Source organism: Schistocerca cancellata, chromosome 1 (assembly GCF_023864275.1).
Source record: "Schistocerca cancellata isolate TAMUIC-IGC-003103 chromosome 1, iqSchCanc2.1, whole genome shotgun sequence".
NCBI lineage: Eukaryota > Metazoa > Arthropoda > Insecta > Orthoptera > Acrididae > Schistocerca > Schistocerca cancellata.
Window position 1 is genome coordinate 816,852,429 of NC_064626.1, and position 25,303 is coordinate 816,877,731.

A 25,303-nucleotide genomic window follows, 5' to 3' on the forward strand; every position below is an offset into this window, starting at 1 on the left:
GCAAAAGTTGCCTCAATAGACGTCAATGACTTGTCAAAAACCAAATACAGAAGCTCTTCAGTTCAAAATGTCTATATTTCATGCCCGAATCACATTTTTTGAATTTTCATTGCATTTTTTCTATAAAATAGACATCAAGAAGTGTAAAATCCGTTCAAAAGAGAAAAAGAAAGTTCTTCAAGACAGGAACAAGTCACATAAGAAATGTTTATAAATCGATTGGGATTAATTATAAATGTCCCCAAGAAAGCGTATGGAAACAGCAACGATGGAAATTGGAAATACCAATAGACGATTTGTTGCAGACTCTGAAACATCATCAGAAACAACAGATGCAGATCTGCAACTCATCTATCGATTCAGGGCTATTCAAGAAGCTATTTCCATTAGCCATACGACAGACATAGACAAAATTTTCTGCTTATACTGCTGAAACAGCAAGACTGAATGTTGATTTAATCCATGGCATCCTACGTTTCCCACGGTGCACAAGATTTCTGGGCATGGTCCAATTGTCACTGAACGTGCCCTCTCACCCCTGGGCTGTTTATCAGAAGAAGCAGCCGAGGTCCGCAGTAAGAACTTTCGTCTGGACTTCTGGACATGATAAACAGGCTACTACTGACATTTGATCTATAAACAACAGATGTGAGACCGAAACCAAAGAAAACAAGCAAACCTTTCTTAAAAGAAACATTACATTGCCTGCTCTTGTAATTTTTCCTCCTATCTACGTAGTTCTCAATTCGTTCGACCAATCAATCATTCATGATAGGAAACACAGTCATAGCTCAGTCACTCAAAATGATTCAGAAATTTTACTTGTTAGAATGAAATCAGGCGATGATTCTTCTTCTCTGCAGGCTCGTGCTTTGCGGCAGTCTGCTAATCTGTACAAATAAAATGCCTCGTATTTTGCAAGCGTTGTATAATAAGTCGGGAAACCTCAGATCCAGCGGATATTTGGCTTTGATGAAGTTTAACCTTCCGAAGAAGTAATGGAGCTCTTGGATTATTAAATGCAGGTTCGTATTCAGTCTTACGGAAGTTCCCTTCTGATTAACAACTACGCAATATATCGATGAATATCATTAATTCTCAAATGTCAAATGCACACCTTTTGTATGAAATAGCAATATATATATATATATATATATATATATATATATATATATATATGTATGTATATATATATATATATATTTCCCTTTTAATCGTTCTTCAAAACAAAGCTCAGGCTAATCGGTACGAAGATAATCCCGGAAGCTTTTTTCTAACAACCACCAGAGAGAGTACGACAAAGAATAATTATGCGCTCATGGCATATCTATTGTATGAAACTATTTTGCGCATGGATTCTGCGAGTATGAAGATAGAAAATTAGTAAACGTCATTCAAGGGTAGAATTGTATCAGAATAATTCATCGAATATAAAAAGATATTACACTCTCAAGCGAAGGATGGATTAGGCAGGTTCCTCAAGCTGAAAATGATGATGAACAGGATCCCCCAGTAGAAACTGACAACTCGGATGAACAACACTATAGCCACAATCCAGATAATGTATAGTATTGTAGCTAAGAAACAAAGGATCTAACAAAACTATCATAATTTTCTTTTATTTCATATTACAAAGTATGTAAATACATTATTATGCTGCAAATACACTCCTGGAAATGGAAAAAAGAACACATTGACACCGGTGTGTCAGACCCACCATACTTGCTCCGGACACTGCGAGAGGGCTGTACAAGCAATGATCACACGCACGGCACAGCGGACACACCAGGAACCGCCGTGTTGGCCGTCGAATGGCGCTAGCTGCGCAGCATTTGTGCACCGCCGCCGTCAGTGTCAGCAAGTTGGCCGTCGCATACGGAGCTCCATCGCAGTCTTTAACACTGGTAGCATGCCGCGACAGCGTGGACGTGAACCGTATGTGCAGTTGACGGACTTTGGGCGAGGGCGTATAGTGGGCATGCGGGAGGCCGGGTGGACGTACCGCCGAATTGCTCAACACGTGGGGCGTGAGGTCTTCACAGTACATCGATGCTGTCGCCAGTGGTCGGCGGAAGGTGCACGTGCCCGTCGACCTGGGACCGGACCGCAGCGACGCACGGATGCACGCCAAGACCGTAGGATCCTACGCAGTGCCGTAGGGGACCGCACCGCCACTTCCCAGCAAATTAGGGACACTGTTGCTCCTGGGGTATCGGCGACGACCATTCGCAACCGTCTCCATGAAGCTGGGCTACGGTCCCGCACACCGTTAGGCCGTCTTCCGCTCACGCTCCAACATCGTGCAGACCGCCTCCAGTGGTGTCCGACAGGCGTGAATGGAGGGACGAATGGAGACGTGTCGTCTTCAGCGATGAGAGTCGCTTCTGCCTTGGTGCCAATGATGGTCGTATGCGTGTTTGGCGCCGTGCAGGTGAGCGCCACAATCAGGACTGCATACGACCGAGGCACACAGGGCCAACACCCGGCATCATGGTGTGGGGAGCGATCTCCTACACTGGCCGTACACCACTGGTGATCGTCGAGGGGACACTGAATAGTGCACGGTACATCCAAACCGTCATCGAACCCATCGTTCTACCATTCCTAGACCGGCAAGGGAACTTGCTGTTCCAACAGGACAATGCACGTCCGCATGTATCCCGTGCCACCCAACGTGCTCTAGAAGGTGTAAGTCAACTACCCTGGCCAGCAAGAACTCCGGATCTGTCCCCCATTGAGCATATGTCGGACTGGATGAAGCGTCGTCTCACGCGGTCTGCGCGTCCAGCACGAACGCTGGTCCAACTGAGGCGCCAGGTGGAAATGGCATGGCAAGCCGTTCCACAGCACTACATCCAGCATCTCTACGATCGTCTCCATGGGAGAATAGCAGCCTGCATTGCCGCGAAAGGTGGATATACACTGTACTAGTGCCGACATTGTGCATGCTCTGTTGCCTGTGTCTATGTGCCTGTGGTTCTGTCAGTGTGATCATGTGATGTATCTGACCCCAGGAATGTGTCAATAAAGTTTCCCCTTCCTGGGACAATGAATTCACGGTGTTCTTATTTCAATTTCCAGGAGTGTATTTCAGATGAAAATGAGATTTTCACTCTGCAGCGGAGTGTGGCTGATATGAAACTTCCTAGCATATTAAAACTGTGTGCCGGACCGAGACTCGGAATCGGGACCTTTGCCCTTCACGGGCAAGTGCTCTACCATCTGAGCTACCCAAGCACGACTCACGACCCGTCCTCACAGCTTCAATTCTACCAGTATCTCGTCTCCTACCTTCCAGACTTAACAGAAGCTCTTCTGTGAACCTTTCTTCCAGAAGTGCTAGTTCTGCAGGTTCGCAGAAGAGCTTCTGTGAAGTTTGGAAGGTAGGAGACGAGCAGACCTGCAGAACTAGCACTCCTGAAAGAAAGGTTCGCAGAAGATCTTCTGTGAAGTTTGGAAGGTAGGAGACGAGGTACTGGTAGAATTGAAGCTGTGAGGACGGGTCCGGCTGGTGCCGGCGGAGGTCCGAGTCCTCCCTTTGGCATGGGTGTGTCTGTTTGTCCTTAGGATAATTTAGGTTAAGTAGTGTGTAAGCTTAGGGACTGATGACCTTAGCAGTGAAGTCCCATAAGATTTCACACACATTTGAAAATTTGAGGACAGGTCGTAAGTTGTGCTTGGGTAGCTCAGATGGTAGAGCACTTGCCCGCGAAAGGCAAAGGTTCCGGCACACAGTTTTAATATGCCAGGAATTTTTATTTCAAATGAGTTTAATAATGCTTGACTGCGCTTTAAATGTATGTAATTTTTCGATAGTACACGACAAAACTGAGACCTTTAGTGAGTATCTTTTTAATTACGTCCTGTGAACAACTTCCAGTCCACTCGGAAAAAAAGTGTTGTTGTGACAGGCGAGCGCGTGAGAGACGCCGTTTAAGTACGTACGTAAGTGTGCGCCCATTAATTGCGTGGGTAGCTGGACGCTTTAAAGCATCGCTTCGGATTAGATTAGATTAGAGTATATTAGATTAGTTTTTCATTCCATAGAACCGTACTGAGGAGATCCTCGTGGATGTGGAACATGTCACTTTTTTTAAGCTGAAATAACAATACTAATAGTATGAGTATATACTAGACATCATTTTTAAGCTGAAATAACAATACTGACAGTATGAGTATATACAATACATCATTTGTTTCTATTAAAAAATTCGTCAATGGAGTAGAAGGCGTTGGCCACTAGTAAGTCTTTCAGGCTTCTTTTAAACTGATCTTTATTTGTAACTAAATTTTTTATGTTTGCTGGCAAATTATTGAAGATGAGTGTTCCTGAGTAGTGGACCCCTTTTTGAATTAAAGTAAGTGCTTTTAAGTCCATGTGCAGATCATTTTTGTTCCTGGTATTGTATGTATGAACTGAGCTGTTTGTTGGAAAAAGAGATATATTATTTAGGACAAATTTCATTAAGGTGTAAATATACTGAGAGGCAGTAGTTAGTATACCTAGTTCTTTGAAGAGGTTTCTACAGGACGTCCATGAATTTACTCCACAAATAATACGTATTACACGCTTTTGGACTCTGAAAACTTTAGTTTGACTTGAAGAGTTACCCCAAAATATTATACCATATGACATCATGGAATGAAAGTAGGCAAAGTATGCAAGCTTTTTCATTTTTATGTCGCCTATGTCTGCTAGCACTCGAATTGCAAATACAGATTTGTTAAGGCGTTTCTGCAGTTCTGTGGTGTGCTCCTCCCAACTGAATTTATTATCAAGTAGTAATCCCAGGAATTTAAGACTGTCAACCTCTTCTATCTGCTCTTCTTCATACTTTATGCATATGCTGGGTGGAAAGCTCTTACAGGTTCTGAATTGCATATAGTGAGTCTTTTCGAATTTTAATGTCAGTGAGTTGGCTTTAAACCATTTATTGATATCCATGAAAATATCATTATCAGATCTTTCTAGAATTACACTCAACATACTATTTATTGCAATACTTGTGCCATCTGCAAACAAAACGAACTCTGCTTCTGGCAGTGTAACTGATGAGAGATCATTAATGTACACAAGAAAAAGCAACAGCCCTAAAATGGATCCTTGTGGGACACCACATGTAATTTCTTCCCATTCTGATGATGACTGATGACTTAATTCACTAGTCCCTTGTACTGACACCTTTTTTTCCTGTTAGCGAGGTATGACTTGAACCATTTTGCAGCGCTGCCTGTGACACCATAGAATTCTAATTTATTTAAAAGGATGTTGTGGTTCACACAATCAAATGCCTTTGATAAATCACAGAAAATACCTGCTGCTTGTAATTTGTTATTTAATGAATTAAGTACATTTTCACTGTAGGTGTAAATAGCCTTCTCGATATCAGAACCCTTCAGAAATCCAAACTGTGTTCTTGATAATATGTTATTTGTGGTCAGATGGTTGAGAAGCTGCCTGATATTACTTTTTCTAAAATTTTTGAGAATGCTGGCATAATAGAAATCGGTCTCTAGTTTGATGGTATCTCTTTATCCCCTTTCTTGAATAGAGACTTAACATCTGCATATTTTAGCCATTCAGGAAATGTCCCAGTTATAATTGATTGGTTACACAAGTAACTTAGAATTATACTAAACTCACATGAACATGCCTTAATTAACTTTGTTGATATTTCATTGTAACCACTAGAATGCTTTGTTTTTAAAGATTCTATTATGGAAGTTATTTCTTTTGGTAAAGTGAGTGACATATTCATGTACCTGAAGCTGTTTGTAAAGGCTAGTTTCAGATATTCAAGGGCATTATTTACTGATCCTGACAATCCCATTCCATCAGTAATGGATATAAAGTACTTGTTAAATACATTTGCCACACTATTCCCATCGGTGACTAATATGCCATCTACCCGTAATTCTATTTGCTCCTGTTCCTTTCCGGTTCTACCAGTCTCCTCTTTCACTATATCCCATATTGTTTTTATTTTGTTCTCTGACATTGCTATCTTCTTCTCGTAGTGCATTTGTTTAGATGTCTGAATTACTTTTTTAAATATTTTACAGTATTCCTTGTATTTAGCTAAATCATCAGCATTGGAGCTATTCTTGGTCGACAGATATATTTTCCTTTTTGTCTTACAGGAAATCTTTATTCGTTGTGTAATCCGTGGTTTTATTATAGACTTATGTTTAATTTGAGTAACTTTTAGAGGAAAAGTTTTCAGACATGGTACTGACACTGTTCATGAATGTGTTATATTTTTCATTCATGTCATGGGCACTATAAACATCTTTCCAGTTCATATCTTTGAGCAGTTTTCTAAAACACTCAATTTTTGGTTGATTGACTACTCTCCTGTACTCAGATTTAGCAGTCTTGATAATCTGCTTACAATTTACATCTAAAACAAGGAGCTGCATGTCATGATCTGATAGTCCATTTATTACAGGTTTTATGATATGATTTTGTTCCTTTGATTTGTCTATGAAATGTTATCAATGGCTGTTCTTGAGGATTTAGTGATCCTAGTTGGAATGTTTATAGTGTGAGTTAGATTGAAAGACAACATTACTAACTGCAGTAAATGTTTACTGGAAGATTGCATTAGAAAATCTGTATTAAAGTCACCAGCAATCAAAGTTTCTTTGTTTCTTCCTGTTAAATAACCCAAAAGAGCTTCTAGATGATTTATGAATAGATTATAATTTCCTGCAGGTGCTCGGTAGAAAGTTACTATTATATAGGATCTGTTATGGAATTCTATTTCCATTGCACATGCTTCTAGATGCTGGTCTAAACAGAATTTATTAATGTCAATGTTCTTGAATTTATGGCAGTTTTTAATAAATGTGGCAACTCCTCCTCCATCCATATCTACTCTGCAGAAGTAGGAAGCGAGCCTTCCCCGGATCGAAACCGCCTCGCGGATTAACGATTAGGACTGGTGAGCCGACCAGCCCTTATGTGCTTTTTAGGCGGTTTCCCACATCCCAGTAGGTATATACTGGACTGATACCCATGTCCCGCCTCAGTTAAGCATCTCGTACTCAATAAAACAGTTCGTCAGACTCTACTAGGTCCGTCAAATATTTGACCGTGTACGGCGCAGTTTGACGTGTTTGTGAAAGATAAAGCGTATTTGAGAGAAATGTTGTTTGACGGCAGATATTACAAGATCGCGATCGAAGTTTCGTCACGCGTGTTTAGCGGAAAAGAGTTTCTTTGCTATTTATCCGACTGTATGATGGGTTTCAGGGAGTGAGTTTCAGGAACTGTGTAAACTGCGATCAAGGATAAACCCAAAGAGCGCTGGAAATTACCAAAATGGTAAACTTTTTGCGTTTTTCGCAGCCACGTTTTAAGGAAGAAGGGGTTAAGTAGAAAATAAATATTCTATGCATAACACACATGCGGGAGTGGAATAAAATACAAATGTCGAAGCTCTTCAGTTCTTCCACGGACGATGTACATGTTCACAGTTCGTGGCATTTTAAGGAACTATCATCACAGGATCAAATAGAAGAGAACAAATGTTCGCATAATTGTGTCTTCTTTTTCAGTGTGAGGCCAAAGCAACTCAGTCATTAAAACTGCGTCTGTCTTTTAGGAGAAAGTTGATGAATCATCAGGTTCTGAGTGCAATATTTCCTTTCCCAGATTTTCATGGGAGTATTTGTCTGTCGGTTTCAATCACTCTATCGCAAGGCGTCTAGTTTTCTTTCTCTTCTTTATACACAATAATGTAGTCAGTACAAGAAAAGCTTGCCTACTTTGGTGGTCACTCCCACTAACCTCAAAATACTTCACGATACGAACAGAGATTGCTTCAAAAGTGAGAGTAGATTGACAAACTTTGTTGGTACATGTACGGGTCTGTTTCACAAACACGTGAATAGAAAAGAGCGAATTTGACAAACAAGTTTGATCATGTACGAGCTGCCTTACATTCTGCTCTAACATTCAGAGGAACGTTCTGACGTTTGATCAAAGATTTTCTCTAGACGCAGAGAGATGGAGTACGCAGATTCCATACCGGAAGAATCGGTAGCGTCAGTGTCGTTGGGTTGCTATCTTCGGTTGGCCCCTCAACACACCCTCACAGCCTCTCGAATTCATGTATACACACATCAAAAAAAGTTTTGCATAACCTCGCTTCCTAGAGTCCCGGAACGTGTACAGAAAATTGAAACAGAGATCAGCATAAACATCATTTCCGCCCTTTTTACTGCTCATGAAAACCACACATTGCATGTTGTAACACCATACAGCGAGTCCTTCAGAGGTGGTGGTCCAGATTGCTGTACACACCGGTACCTCTAATTCCCGGTAGCACATTCTTTTGCATTGATGCATGCCAGTAATCGTCGTGGCATACTATCCATAAGTTCATCAAGGCACTGTTGGTCCAGATAGTCCCACTCCTCAACGGCGATTCGACGTAGATCCCTCAGAGTGGCTGGTGGGTCACGTCGTCCATAAACAGCCCTTTTCACTCTATCCCAGGCATGTTCGATGGAGTTCATGTCTGGAGAACATGGTGGCCACTCTAGCAGAGCGATGTCGTTATCCTGAAGGAATTCATTCTCAAGATGTGCACTTTGCGGGCGCGAATTGTCGTCCATGAAGACGAATGCCTCGCCAATATGCTCCCGATATGGTTGCACTATCGGTCGGAGGAAGGCATTCACGTATCGTACAGCCGTTACGGCGCCTTCCATGACCACCAGCGGAGTACGTCGGCCCCACATAATGCCACCCCAAAATAGCAGGGAATCTCCAACTTGCTACACTCGCTGGACAGTGTATCTAAGGCGTTCAGCCTGACCGGATTGCCTCCAAACACGTCTCCGACGATTGTCTGGTTGAAGGCATATGTGACACTCATCGGTGAAGAGAACGTGATACCAATCCTGTGCGGTCAATTCGGCATGTTGTTGAACCCAACTGTACCGCGCTGCAAGGTATCGTGGTTGCAAAGATGGACCTCGCCATGAACGTCAGGAATGGAGTTGAGCATCATGCAGCCCATTGCGCACAGTTTGAGTCGTAACACGACGTCCTGTGGCTGCACGAAAAGCATTATTCAACATGATGGCGTTGCTGTCAGGGTTCCTCCGAGCCATACATAATCCATAGTTAGTGGTCATCCACTGCAGTAGTAGACCTTGGGCGGCCTGAGCGAGGCATGTCATCGACAGTTTCTCTCTGTGTATCTCCTCCATGTCCGAACAACATCGCTTTGGTTCACTCCGAGACGCTTGGTCACTTCCCTTGTTGAGAACCCTTCCTGGCACAAAGTAACAATGCGGATGCGATCGAATCACGGTATTGACCGTCTAGGCATGGTTGAACTACAGATAATACGAGCCGTGTACCTCCGTCCTGGTGGAATGTGGAATGACTGGAACTGATCGTCTGTCGGACGCCCTCCGTCTATCGGCGCTGCTCATGCATGGTTGTTTACATCTTTGGGCGGGTTTAGTGACATCTCTGAACAGTCAAATGGACTGTCTCTGTGATGCAATACCCACAGTCAACGTACATCTTCACGAGTTCTGGGAACCGGGGTGATGCAAAACTTGTTAGAGCGTCGAGGGGCTCCTGCTTTTTTTTGTTTGGTTAATATTTTTAGAGCTGGTATCAACGGAGATATTGAAGCAAGGACTTTTTTTAATTGGAGCCGTGTACTTTTTATTACTGCGTTCTATAGCTATTGAGAAGACAGTTACAGTGATAAAGCGTTTGTTAATGTTGACGTTGAAATCTGTCGTTAAGTAGTTCGAGAAATGTCCTAGAATGTGAGAGCACCGTGGCCGGAAACGTCATTTACGGTACAATCACTGCCAAGCAGGCTCCGCGGATCAGGCTGCGTAGTTGTACACCGTAATTTAGACCTGCGCGATGAGAATAAAACTTTATTTCCCCTTGAACCAACTTACGGCCTAGATGCAGGTTCACCTACGAATGTTGTATATGAAAATACGACATAGGCTTGAATTCTAGCGTATCACAAAGGGCTTAGGAAAACTATTTCGTATTTGTGTATCCACCTAGATTTTCGTGAGATGAAACAGGGAAATCAACTGTTCGTTCTTCAAAAATAATGTGGTCTCATACGCTACAAAAAACAACTACTGTATTAAATATCTAAATGATTAGAAGGAAGATTTCCTGTACTTGTCTATGTGCTTCTTAGAAGTAAAATATATGCTATCGGACAACTGTCTGTGCCTATACTGCGCTAAATTATATCACATGGGACACAAGCGTTGAATTAAAAATTTTATTAGAAATGCTTTGGTGACCACCTGTATACCGAGAAATAAATACTCTTCTTAACGAAACGTTGTTTCATGTTGAACGTAAGTTCATAATGACAGTGTTACCAGCTACGTGCAATACACGCTGTCGACTTATTTGACATTGGAATGCAATTTCGTAGACATGGAAATGAAATAAACAATTTAGCAAACAATGATGTAACATAAATTGTGTCTTCAAAAAATAACTTTATCCTTTATTTAAGCATATTTTCACACAGTTGACCATGGACTGAAAGGCATATTTGCAATCGTCGTTCAAAAGAACAACGAACAGATATAATTAGAGTAGATGGTATGGTAGAGCATGGACTGGCGATTCAACGACACACATCGTGTGGCGTACTTGGAGCTTCATCACAGACTGCATCTTTGAGCGCTCCTCAAAGAAATAAATCAAAAGGAGTCAAATCGGGGGACCATTTGACAACAGAATTTTGTCCTGTCAAACGTCAGGAAAGTTTTCATTCAGTATTTGCGCTGCAACACAGGGCGAGTGATCTGAACAACAGTCGTTTTGCAGCCACATACACGGTATGATATTCAATGGTACCTCTTCTAGAAGAACCGGCAGAATTTTCAGAAAGTAGACGTATGAATGTCCATTTACAGCGCCTGCATTGAAGCAAGGAACCACAATGTAATTTCCTATGGTGATGCACCATACATTTACGTTCCACGGCCATTGATGTTGCATCTGACGAAGCCAGTGTGGATTTTCGGTTGCCCAGCAGTGCACCTTATGCAAATTTACGTTAGGGTTGCTAGTAAACGTTTCGTGACTGGTAAAGAGCGCACGTTGGAAAAACGTAGGGTCGTCTCTCAGATGCTGAAGGGCAAACCGACAAAATTCTGCACTGCGTTCGAAATCACAGTCGCCGAGTGCCAGATGTGGCAAATGATTGGGATGGAAATTCTGTCGATGCAGGATGCAAATGACAGTTGTCTGGCTGATTCTACATTCATTGGCAATATGTCTCTTGCCACTGTGCGGATTCATTAGCGTCGTAGCGAGAACAGCTTCTTCGTGTTATATGTTAATAGCACACTTTCTTGACCTCTTTTTGACGTTCAAGCAACATGTCCGTGCGAGAGTCTTAATAATTCATGCAATTGCCTGGCGCGTGAGACGCTGGGTATACATAGCCCTATACCACTGTACTGTTTCTACGGCATTTTTTTTTACATTCAGTATATAAAAATCGTGTATATAACTTCTCCTCATTGGTGCACATGTCTGCACGTAACGAATATTGGAGCAGAAATGTGTGGCCTGCAGTACAGACAAGAAAACAGGCAAATTCTGAAACAGCATAACATGAAAACTCTGCTTGGCGTTGTTTGTACCGCTCGTTCCGGACACCGTGCTCTCAAATTCTAGGGCATTTCTCGAATTATTTTACAACGGATTTCAAAGTCAACATTAACAAACGCTATTTCATTGTATTTGTCTTCTCAATAGCTATCGAATGCCTTTATAAGAAGCATACGGTTCCATTAAAAAAAAACTTACTTCAATACCTCCATTGATACTAGCGCTAAAAACATTAACCAAACAAAAGAGTATGTGCCTCTCGATGCTCTAACATTTTCCGGAGCTTTTATTAACATATTGACGGTTGTTGTTGTTGTGGTCTTCAGTCCTGAGACTGGTTTGATGCAGCTCTCCATGCTACTCTATCCTGTGCAAGCTTCTTCATCTCCCAGTACCTACTGCAACCTACATCCTTCTGAATCTGTTTAGTGTACTCATCTCTTGGTCTCAGTCTACGATTTTTATCCTCCATGCTGCCCTCCAATAGTAAAATGGTGGTCCCTTGATCTCTCAGAACATGTCCTGCCAACCGATCCCTTCTTCTAGTCAAGTTGTGCCACAAACTTCTCTTCTCCCCAATCCTATTCAATACCTCCTCATTAGTTATGTGATCTACCCATCTAATCTTCAGCATTCTTCTGTAGCACCACATTTCGAAAGCATCTATTCTCTTCTTGCCCAAACTAGTTATCGTCCATGTTTCACTTCCACACATGGCTACGCTCCATACAAATACTTTCAGAAACGACTTCCTGACACTTAAATCTTTACTCGATGTTAACAAATTTCTCTTCTTCAGAAACGCTTTACTTGCCATTGCCAGTCTACATTTTATATCCTCTCTACTTCGACCATCATCAGTTATTTTGCTCCCCAAATAGCAAATCTCCTTTACTACTTTAAGTGTCTCATTTCCTAATCTAATTCCCTCAGCATCACCCGACATAATTCAACTACATTCCATTATCCTCGATTTGCTTTTGTTGATGTGCATCTTATACCTTCCTTTCATGACACTGTCCATTCCGTTCAACTGCTCTTCCAAGTCCTTTGCTGTCTCTGACAAAATTACAATGTCATCGGTGAACCTCAAAGTTTTTATTTCTTCTCCGTGGATTTTAATACCTACACCGAATTTTTCTTTTGTCTCCTTTACTGCTTGCTCAATATACAGTTTGAATAGCATCGGGGATAGGCTACAACCCTGTCTCACTCCCTTCCCAACCACTGCTTCCCTTTCATGCCCCTCGACTCTTATAACTGCCATCTGGTTTCTGTACAAATTGTAAATAGCCTTTCGCTCCCTGTATTTTACCCCTGCCACCTTCAGAATTTGAAAGAGAGTGTCCTAGGCAACATTGTCAAAAGCTTTCTCTAAGTCTACAAATGCTAGAAACGTAGGTTTGCCTTTCCTTAATCTAGCTTCTAAGATAAGTCGTAGGGTCAGTGTTGCCTCACGTGTTCCAATATTTCTACGGAATCCAAACTGATCTTCCCCGAGGTCGGCTTCTACCAGTTTTTCCATTCGTCTGTAGAGAATTCGCGTTAATATTTTGCATCCGTGATTTATTAAACTGATTGTTCGGTGATTTTCACATCTGGCAGCACCTGCTTTCTTTGGGATCGGAATTATTATATTCTTCTTGAAATCTGAGGGTATTTCGCCTGTCTTATACATCTTGCTCACCAGATGGTCGATTTTTGTCAGGACTGGCTCTCCCAAGGCCGTCAGTAGTTCTAATGGAATATTGTCTACTCCCGGGGCCTTGTTTCGACTCAGGTCTTTCAGTGCTCTATCGAACTCTTCACGTAGTATCGTATCTCCCATTTCATCTTCATCTACATCCTCTTCCATTTCCATAATATTGTCCTCAAGTACATTGCCCTTGTATAGACCCTCTATATACTCCTTCCACCTTTCTGCTTTCCCTTCTTTGCTTGGAACTGGGTTTCCATCTGAGCTCTTGATATTCATACAAGTGGTTCTCTTTTCTCCAAAGGTCTCTTTAATTTTCCTGTAGGCAGCATCTATCTTACCCCTAGTGAGATAAGCTTCTACATCCTTACATTTGTCTTCTAGCCATTCCTGCTTAGCCATTTTGAACTTCCTGTCGATTTCATTTTTGAGACGTTTGTATTCCTTTTTGCCTGCTTCATTTACTGCATTTTTATATTTTCTTCTTGCATCAATTAAATTCAATATTTCTTCTGTTACCCAAGTATTTCTACTAGCCCTAATTTTTTTACCTACTACATCCTCTGCAGACTTCACTACTTCATCTCTCAAAGCTACCCATTCTTTTTCTACTGTATTTTTTCCCCCATTCGTGTCAATTGTTCCCCTATGCTCTCTCTGAAACTCTGTACAACCTCTGGTTTAGTCAGTTTATTCAGGTCCCATCTCCTTAAATTCCCACCTTTTTGCAGTTTCTTCAGTTTTAAACTACAGTTCATAACCAATAGATTGTGGTCAGAGTCCACATCTGCCCCTGGAAATGTCTTACAATTTAAAACCTGGTTCCTAAATCTCTGTCTTACCATTACATAATCTATCTGAAACCTGTCAGTATCTCCAGGCTTGTTCCATGTATACAACCTTCTTTTATGATTCTTGAACCAAGTGTTAGCTATGATTAAGTTGTGCTCTGTGCAAAATTCTATCAGGCGGCTTCCTCTTCCATTTCTTAGGCCCAATCCATATTCACCTACTTCTCTCCCTTTTCCTGCTACCGAATTCCAGTCACCCATGACTATTAAATTTTCGTTTCCTTTCACTATCTGAATAATTTCTTTTATTTCATCATACATTTCTTCAATTTCTTCGTCATCTGCAGAGCTAGTTGGCATATAAACTTGTACTACTGTAGTAAGCGTTGGCTTCGTGTCTATCTTGGCCACAATAATGCGTTCGCTGTGCTGTTTGTAGTAGCTTACCCGCATTCCTATTGTTTTATTCATTATTAAACCGACTCGTTCATTACCCCTATTTGACTTTGTATTTATAACCCTGTATTCAGCTGACCAAAAGTCTTGTTCCTCCTTCCAGCGAACTTCACTAATTCCTACTATATCTAACTTTAACCTATCCATTTCCCTTTTTAAATTTTCTAACCTACCTGCTTGATTAAGGGATCTGACATTCCACGCTCCGATCCGTAAAACGCCAGTTTTCTTTCTCCTGATAACGACGTCCTCTTGAGTAGTCCCCGCCCGGAGATCCAAATGGGGAACTATTTTACCTCCGGAATATTTTACCCAAGAGGACGCCATCATCATTTAACCATACAGTAAAGCTGCATGCCCTCGGGAAAAATTACGGCTGTAGTTTCCCCTTGCTTTCAGCCGTTCGCAGTACCAGCACAGCAAGGCTGTTTTGGTTAGTGTTACAAGGCCAGATCAGTCGATCATCCTAACTGTTGCACCTGCAACTACTGAAAAGGCAGCTGCCCCTCTTCAGGAACCACAAGTTTGTCAGGCCTCTCAACAGATACCCCTCCGTTGTGGTTGCACCTACGGTACGGCTATCTGTATCGCTGAGGCACGCAAGCCTCCTCACCAACGGCAAGGTCCATGGTTCTTGGGGGGATATTGACGGTATATCGTCTGATTTTCGGCGCTACGTGAATTAATCTTACACCTTCTGTAACTGTTTTTCTACATCAGTGGGAATTTCGACGAATCCTACCACTTAACACTCTATAAAATATTTCTTCCACAAAGACGCCTTCCTCCTCTTCTAATATCGATCTGAAACACTTCTTATCTTTCTGACAGATTACAAGTGAAAGGCGGATGGAGACTCGAACTCAGAGCCTTGCCATCCGCGGGGAAATTCGTTTGCATATCGAATGAGGCATATCCTCATGATCCATACGCGAGAGGTAGCGGTTGCACGATCTCCTTCGAATGTAGCTTCTCTCAATCTCCTCAACAAAGTTTCACAAGAACTGCGTCGTCTTTCTTACAACAATTGTCATTTAGGTAGTCCAAACGTTCCTCTTACACTTACACATTGGCTGTATCGTCCTGTGACGCCAAGCAACGTGTCTCCGAATTCCTGCTATCTCAGTTCCCTTGCATGCTTGGAAGGGACTCCAAAAACTGGAAAAATACCATATAATTGGTCCTACTAGCGTGTTTTTTTTTTTTCAGTTCCCATTACAGATGCACTGCACATCGCAGAACGCTTCCAACAAATCCAAGTCTTCCCTTGCACATCTCTAACAATCGTTTCACGTGATCGCCCACTTCACGTCGCTTCCCAGTATTGCCCCAAAACACTTTTCACGATGTACACCAATAATCTTGAATCCGATGCTATCTGACTTTTTCTGTGTTATAAGTATTACCTTATTTTATCTACAGCTCTTTATCATAGTATGCTTCCTGATGCAGGTTGCAGGGGGCTGTATGAACTGGCAAGGACTGCTAGTCTTGCTTGCGAGATGAAAGCGCAGATCACCATCCGTATCATCGTCGATTACAGACCTTAGCTGCAGAGCCGAGTAGAGGGTCTGAATCAGAGCTCAGACGGTTCTGCTACCCTGTGGACTGCAGATTCTTCGACATACGCCATTGGGTTTCGGGTTTCGCTTAGGGTCCATTACACACGTCTCCACGGATAGGGGAAGGGGGGGGGGGGAGGTTGCGGGACTGTGGACAATTTTTAGGTTAGAGCCTCTAGGGAAAGTACATAGAGGGCTTCAGTCTCAAACAGTGGAGGGTAAACACAGGACGAGACTAGTCCTAGGTACCTAGGTACCTAGGAACAATAGGTACTATAGCTGTAAATGATTATAATTGTGTTGGGAAAGAACAGCTCCAACTACTAACAGAAAGCACTGAAGCGCAAATGATCATAAATATTGAAAGCTGGCTAAAGCCGGAGATAGTTTCAACCGAAGTTTGTACAAAGCTCCTAATGGTGTTCTGAAGGGATGAAATAAATACAATTGGTGATGAAGTGTTTATTGCTGTCAGAAGTAGTTCACCTTGTAGTGACACTGAAGTAGATAGTTCCTGTGAGTTAGTATGGGTAGGGATTATACTTGATAACCGGAACAAATTAATAATTGGTTCCTTTTAGCGACCTCCGACTCAGATAATACAATTACTGAACGGCTCAAAGAAAACTTGAGTCTCATTTCCAGTGGGTTCCGCATTCATGCAGTTAGAATTGATGGTGACTTCAAACTATCCTCGATATATTGGCGAAAATATATGTTTAATGTCGGTGGTAGGGATAAAATATCGCCCGAAATCGTACTAAATACCTTCTCAGAAAATTAGTTCAGGAGTCCATTCGAAGTGTAAATGGTTACGAAAACACTCTTAACCTCTTACCAACAAAGAATCCTGGGGAAATAGAGAGTATCATGACAGATACAGTGTTTGTGACCACAACATCGTCGTAGCGAGGCTGAATATCGCAACATCCAAATCCACGAAAAATAAACAGAAAATATGTCTATTTAAAAAGGCAGTAAGAAATTTACTTGACACCTTCTAATACACATTCTTCACTCCTTCCAAACTAACTATTAAGCGTAGACCATATGTGGCTTAAATTCAAAGGAACAGTACCGATGGCAATTGAAATACTTACACCAAATAAGTTATTAATAAGTAATGGAACTGACCCCACATGGTGTACAAAACAGGTCGGAATACTGTTGCAGAAACAGCACGCCAAGTTTAAAAGAACCCAAAATCGCCAAGATTGCCAATGTTTTACTGAAGCTCGAAATTTAGAGCGGGCTTCTATGCGAGATGCATTTAATAGTTTTCTCAACGAAGCTCTGCATTGAAATCTGGCAGGAAGTCCAAAGAGATTCTAGCCCTACGTGAATTACGCCAGCGTGATAGCATCTACATCTACATCTATACTCCGCGAGCCACCTTACGGTGTGTGGCGGAGGGTACTTATTGTACCACTATCTGATCCCCCCTTCCCTGTTCCATTCACGAATTGTGCGTGGGAAGAACGACTGCTTGTAAGTCTCCGTATTTGCTCTAATTTCTCGGATCTTTTCGTTGTGATCATTACGCGAGATATATGTGGGCGGTAGTAATATGTTGCCCATCTCTTCCCGGAATGTGCTCTCTCGTAATTTCGATAATAAACCTCTCCGTATTGCGTAACGCCTTTCTTGAAGTGTCCGCCACTGGAGCTTGTTCAGCATCTCCGTAACGCTCTCGCGCTGACTAAATGTCCCCATGACGAATCGCGCTGCTTTTCGCTGGATCATGTCTATCTCTTCTATTAATCCAACCTGGTAAGGGTCCCATACTGATGAGCAATACTCAAGAATCGGACGAACAAGCGTTTTGTAAGCTACTTCTTTCGTCGATGAGTCACATTTTCTTAGAATTCTTCCTATGAATCTCAACCTGGCGCCTGCTTTTCCCACTATTTGTTTTATGTGATCATTCCACTTCAGATCGCTCCGGATAGTAACTCCTAAGTATTTTACGGTCGTTACCGCTTCCAATGATTTACCACCTATGGCATAATCGTACTGGAATGGATTTCTGCCCCTATGTATGCGCATTATATTACATTTATCTACGTTTAGGGAAAGCTGCCAGCTGTCGCACCATGCATTAATCCTCTGCAGGTCTTCCTGGAGTACGTACGAGTCTTCTGATGTTGCTACTTTCTTGTAGACAACCGTGTCATCTGCAAATAGCCTCACGGAGCTACCGATGTTGTCAACTAAGTCATTTATGTATATTGTAAACAATAAAGGTCCTATCACGCTTCCTTGCGGTACTCCCGAAATTACCTCTACATCTGCAGATTTGAACCGTTAAGAATGACATGTTGAGTTCTTTCTTCTAGGAAATCCTGAATCCAATCACAAACCTGGTCCGATATTCCGTAAGCTCGTATTTCTTTCATTAAACGTAAGTGCGGAACCGTATCAAATGCCTTCCTGAAGTCCAGGAATACGGCATCAATCTGCTCGCCAGTGTCTACGGCACTGTGAATTTCTTGGGCAAATAGCAGAGGTAATGTTACCGACGACAGTGCCACTAAAGCGGAGTTACTAACTCGGTTTCCCGAAATTTGTCACCAAAGAACATGAAGTAAATATTTCAGGTAGATGAAGTAGATAAAGTAGATTTCTCCTGTACATCAAAGCAATTTAACTCGCTTAATAAAGGAAAGTCTCTTTTCGGAGTGTACTAATCATTTACAAGCGTTCGCTCGGCGGAAGATCTATACCTAAAGACTGGAATGTTGCACTGGTCAACCCACTACTCAACAAGAGAATAGGAATACACTCAATTACAGATCCATACCATTGACGTCGATTTGCGGCAGGACTTTGGAACATACACAGTGTTCCAAAAGTACCTCGAAGAATTCACTCTTTTGGCAGATAGTCGGAACGGATTCAGAAAAGAAAACGTTCTTTTGAAATACAACTATCTCTTACCTTCACATAAAGTAATGAGAGCTTTCGAGAGTAGTTATCAAATTGGTACCAAATTTCTACATTTCGAGAAGATTTTGTCATCCTTCTTCACAGGCGACTTTTAATCAAATTGCGTGTCTATGGAGTATCGTCTCAGCTATGCAACTGGATTCGTCGTTACCTGTCAGAAAGGTCCGTAGTGACTGACGAATATTCATTGAATAAAACAGAAGTGGTATCTGGCGTTCCCCAAAGAAGTGCTATGGTACTTTGCTGTTCCTAATCTACATAAACGATTTAGGAGACAATCTGAGCAGCCCTCTTAGACTTCTTGCAAATGATGCCGCCATTTTCCGTCTAGGAAAGTCATCACAAGATCAAAACCATTAGCAAAATGGTTTATCCTTGTGAAGCTATCGTAAGACTGTCTCATGAAACAGTACTGAGAATGTTACACATCAGTTGTCACACGTGTGATATATTTACTACGTCATCCCATTACCAAGTGCCATAAAAGAAGGAAATAAATCAATGTATGACAATACTACCCATACTGACAACAATGTAAATATTTATAACGTCCTGTAGTGTAACGTACCTTAAGCCTCTATGCTATAATGCCATTATGCCACAGTGGTAAAAATCATTCATTTGACAACTGGTGCATAACACTCTCAGTACTGCCAAACTGATTTAGACAAGATATCTGCATAGTATGAAGAACGGGAATTGACTCTAAATAATGAAAAGTGTGAGGTCGTCCATATGAGTAGGTCTACTAAATGTAACCCTTCAAATTTCGGTTAGACGATGAACCATACAAATCTAAAGGATGTCAGTTCAACTGAATAGCTAGAGATAACAGTTACAAACAATATAAATTGGAACGATCACACAGATAACGCTGAGGGCAAAGTGAACCAAACACTGAATTTCATTGCCAGAACACTTAGAAGATGCAAGAGGTACACTAAAGAGACTGTCTACACTAGGCTTGTCTATCGTCTTCTGGAGTATTGTTGCGCGTTAGGGGATCAGTATCGACGGAGGACATCGAAAAAGTTCAAAGAAGGTCAGCTCCTTTTGCAGTATAGCGAAACAGGTGACAGAGTGGTTGCGATACGCGAGCTGGAGTGGCAGTTATTACAACAGAAGTTTTTATTTGGGACGAGATATTTTCACGAAGTTTCGATTACCAAATTTCTCATCCGAATGTGTAAATATCTCTACATAGGGAGAAGAGAGTCTCGTGAGAAAATAAGAGAAATCAGAGCTGTTCGAGAGTGGAACGGTCGTAGAATAGTCTGTAGATGGTTCGATGAATTCTCTGCCAGGCACTTAAATGGAACTGTAGAATAGTCATGTAGATTCAGATGTAGATACCAAACGGAAATTTTGTCCAAGTCAATCTGCAATTCCCTACGAACGTCCAACGACGATACTTCCCTGTACACAACAGCATCAACAGCGAACAATCTTAGTACTGCTTATCCTGTCAGATAAATCCTTTATGCCCAGTGAGAACATCAGAAGACCTATTACACTTCTGAATTGAGTTTTCCGAGAACTATGCGGTCCGATGCTTAGATAAAATGACAGATTTTACATTCCGTTAATGGCAGAATTAACTATGATAGTTACAGCAATAAAGTCACATAAAATTGCGGCATTCAATAACAATTCGTTTGTATAATATGGTTTGAAAGATTAATAACAATAATATCAATAATAATTGTTGTTGTTGTTTTAGTTGTGGTCTTCAGCCCTGAGACTGGTTTGATGAAGCTCTCCATGCTACTCTATCCTGTGCAAGCCTCTTCATCTCCCAGTACCTACTGCAACCTACATCCTTCTGAATCTGTTTAGTGTATTCATCTCTTGGTCTCCCTCTACGATTTTTACCCTCCACGCTGCCCTCCAATGATAAAATACAAAATTAAAACTATTGTGTGTCATAGTCACTTATTTTCTTCCACAACGTGTTGCGACGGCCTACACCCTTATCTTCATGTAGGTCAGTGAATTTCATTAGAATTCCGTTTACTAGATGTAGCTAGTTGTCTGTCTTAAGCTTCATTTCACTACAAATAAAGTAAAATTTGGCTCTTTTATCGTGATATGGCACTGAAGTTATAAATTTTAACGATAAAAATGCACTACAAGATATTCCAGCATGCACTACAAGATATTCCAGCAAAAGTAACCTGGGGGCTATAAAAACAGATTTCCATCATTAAATGACACACGAACACGAACGAACAATATAGTGCATTTTAACTGCAATGTAAGCTGGAAATTCTCTTTCAGTTACTGAGCACTGTATTTCTACAGCTGTACAATCTCTGACTTTTTCCGTCGTTATTTCATGTACGTGTACCACCTAATGATGAAAATGTATATGTATTACGAGTCTTGAGTTTATTGTTTCTGGAAATACTAATTTCAGTGCCACATTATTGTAAATAGTGACAAATTATATCTTGCTTGTAGTTAAAAGAAAGTTACAATGGACTACTGTCTATAATCAGCAAATAGATTTCTAATGTAACCCACCGGTCCACCTGAAGATGAGGGTATGACCCCTCGAAATGCATTGTGGAAGGAAATATAAGTGACTGACACACATAATTGTTTTAATTTATATTTTATGTCATGAACAGTCGCAGCTTCAAACCCATGTTTCAATATGGACGACATAAGGCGACGAAGAATAATAGGTTCACTTGTGGTTTGTGCAGCCTACTACTACTTAATGTAAAATGTACGAACTACACGTCAAATTGAAAAAATGTAAGTAAAGATGATAAGAGATGAGATACAACTGAAAATGGGAAGGGATATTGGTGAGTCGCCTTCGCTGCCGCCACTGGTTCTGGTCTTGGACTGTACATAGTCTAGAACTAATGGCTAATAGGTAACATTCTACTACTGTTTTAACTTGTATGCCGATCTGTATGCGTGGCTCGGGCTCTGAAGGTCTACAGCGTTACTACTACATTTCACACAGAAGATACTGTCTAGGTACTGTTATTATAACAACGGAAAATTTTACATCACCATCTGATCTGATCGCAGTGGGTGCTGTCTTATTCCTGACTACATCATGAAAGTAGCTTAATGCATCAACAGTTCTAGATAATGTCAGTTACCTAAACAGCGGTTTGCATTTACATCGATCTTTCCTCATTATCTGCAAACGCAGCTAGCCAAAGTGGTATGTATACTGGTGTCCAAAACTTAGGGACAAAAGTAACTTTCGCATGATGTGTCACTTACCAGTAACAAAGCTCCACGAAACTTGGACCATACATATAAATAACTACTGCAGCATAGTACAGAAGGTAACTGAAAAAAACATGCAATGAGACGAGCTGTAGCGACCCTTTTATTCGGGGGTAACAATTACACTGAAGTCACCGCCATTTATGAAGGTCCCCTGGACTTTGCGGAAGGCAGAACACGCTTCTTATCAGGGTGTGATTGGACGACACTGCACGCTCTGCAAGTGTTCACATGCTGGCCACAAGCCTGTTAAGGACTTCCTGTGGTAAGGCGTTCCATTTCTCCAGCAGCGCGGTTGACGAGTGCTGGATGGTCGTTGATGCATGTGGGCGTGCTGCAATACAACAGCCAAGCTCTTCTCACACGTGCTCGACGGGATTTTAAATCGGGGGAACGGACAGGCCAGTGCATTCATCGAATATGCTGTCGTTCCAAGGACTCCTCCGTCTGCACCGTTCGATGCTGTCGCACATTCTCATCCACAGAAATGAAATGACTTACAAGGGGATTTAGTACAGCGCAAAGTGACATATATCGGTGACTGCACCGTGTTCAAAGTTTTGGAAGTCAGTACAGCCATGCAAGATTATGCCTCCCCACATCATAACACCTAGATTACCTAAACGATCATTTCTACAACGTTCCTGGGTGCATTACGTTTTCTCTCCTCTCGACGTATGAGGGTACGTCGAGAATCACTAGTCACACTGAATCTGCCCTCATCCGAGAAGAGCACGCGACCCAATTTCTCGATGGTCCAGTCCCTATTCTCTTAGCAAACAGTGTCGCTCATGTGTCTCTGTCATCGGAACACAACGTACTGGTCGTCGGTCAAAGAGACCAGGTCGGCTGAGGTGGCCGAGCGGTTCTAGGCGCTACAGTCTGGAATCGCGCGACCGCCACGATCGCAGGTTCGAATCCTGCCTCGGGCATGGATGTGTGTGATGTCCTTAGGTTAGTTAGGTTTAAGTCGTTCTAAGTTCTAGGGGACTGATGACCTCAGATGTTAAGTCCCATAGTGCTCAGAGTCATTTGAACCATTTGAACACCGTCTTTTCCCATTCCTTGCACTACCTCGTGCTGCGGGGCTGGCAACATGTTCCCTACTTTGATTCATTTCCAACGAGTAGTTAACATGATATGTTGCTTTATCCTTCTTGACGTTAAGTTTTGTAGAGCAGTGTATAACAAGAACCTGATGTTTCCAGAATGAGATTTTCGCTCTGCAGCGGAGTGTGCGCTGATATGAAACTTCCTGGCAGATTAAAACTGTGTGCCCGACCGAGACTCGAACTCGGGACCTTTGCCTTTCGAGGGCAAGTGCTCTACCATCTGAGCTACCGAAGCACGACTCACGCCCGGTACTCACAGCTTTACTTCTGCCAGTATCTCGTCTCCTACCTTCCAAACTTTACAGAAGCTCTCCTGCGAACCTTGCAGAACTAACACTCCTGAAAGAAAGGATATTGCGGAGACATGGCTTAGCCACAGCCTGTGGGATGTTCTGCAAGGTTCGCAGGAGAGCTTCTGTAAAGTTTGGAAGATAGGAGACGAGGTACTGGCAGAAGTAAGGCTGTGAGTAGCGGGCCTGAATCGTGCTTCGGTAGCTCAGATGGTAGAGCACTTGCCCGCGAAAGGCAAGGGTCCCGAGTTCGAGTCTCGGTCGGGCACACAGTTTTAATCTGCCAGGAAGTTTCAAGAACCTGATGTTGCTAGTTACGTGTTCGACCTGCATCTTTTTTTCCATTTTAGACTTAGTGCTGATTTTTCTTCCTCCCGTGTTACAGGGCGACTCTGGCGGTCCGCTGCAGGTGCCTCTGCACGAGCCCTACTGCATGTACGGCCTGGTGGGCGTGACGTCATTCGGCAAGTTCTGCGGCTTCGAGAACTCGCCGGCCGTCTACTCGCGCGTCTCGCACTACGTGCCCTGGATAGAGTCCGTCGTCTGGCCCTGACCGCCACGGCTGCAGCATTCCACCGTGACTTCTCTGAAAGCCTCATCCATGCACTTCAGAAGTACCGCCGACTCTTTGTTTCCCAACTACAGTACATGACTAGCATAGCAGCGCATTACAACTACCATTAAATGGGATAGCATATTGTGCTAAACGAGGGATATAATTAGTTGTTTTAATGTAAAGAATGTTGTTCTTTGAGCAAGTGTGTCGTATAATGTAATAAAATCAAGAAATGGAGCTAATGCTTTAATTCTAGTACAGATTGTATTTCCACAGTGACGCAGTTTAATGAATCATTTTCCGATGTATTTTCTCTAATAAATCGTGCAAAAATGTCATTTCCTTTGTTTTTATTACGTTAATTTTCGCATTTATTACAATTTATGATGGTTAGATGTTGTTTGCTTGAATAGCATCAGCTTACATAGAAAACAAATATGTGATGAAAGATTGTCTGAATCAACAAGTTCAACGCGCTAGTAATTCTCATTAACTGAATTGAATTACGTTAGGTTCTATTTTCACTGCCCGCACCGTTCAGTAACAATTGATTCTTAGTAGTATCGTCATCATTCCACAACATTTTGTCCTTAAATGTTTCTTTCTATCTACTTATGAGAGTTTCCAAAACTTATCCTACTGAAGTCTATAAAACATAAGTAATTGCTCACAGAATGTAGCGATTGCATAGTCTGAACCATTACATTTATATTAAATCCGAATTTTCCAATCGATTAGTCGTACTTTAACTGTATCTTCCTGCCTGAAAACTCAATCATCTTTAATGCATATAACTGGTCTGATGTTGTACTAGAAACATTAAACGCTTCAAAAGATCACAGGTACACATCTTAAACTAGTGGTACGTTGGGTGAGGGATGCACGCTGTCAACATCACCGTGCTGTGTTTCATCGCATCGTTATCTACAGAAAAGATGGGCAGTGGTTTTCAGCCGCTGTCAGTGTCATGAATTAAGCAAATTAGCCTTCCACTCTAGGCCGTACAC

General features: G+C 41.9%; 1 protein-coding gene and 1 non-coding gene across 2 annotated transcripts in view; one reads left to right on the top strand and one right to left on the bottom strand.

Annotated features, from left to right (window-relative positions):
• The window catches only part of LOC126162368 (serine protease snake-like), a 207,123-nt gene extending 182,549 nt beyond the window's left edge, over positions 1-24,574 (top strand). The window contains exon 6 of the mRNA XM_049918825.1: positions 24,126-24,574. Coding sequence (XP_049774782.1) covers positions 24,126-24,293 — 168 coding nt within the window. The 3' untranslated portion in view covers positions 24,294-24,574. The remainder of the gene's footprint in view (positions 1-24,125) is intronic.
• Positions 23,612-23,686, bottom strand: Trnas-cga (transfer RNA serine (anticodon CGA)). Its single transcript has one exon. It is a non-coding gene; the product is annotated as a tRNA-Ser (tRNA).
• Positions 24,575-25,303: the final 729 nt, after the last annotated feature.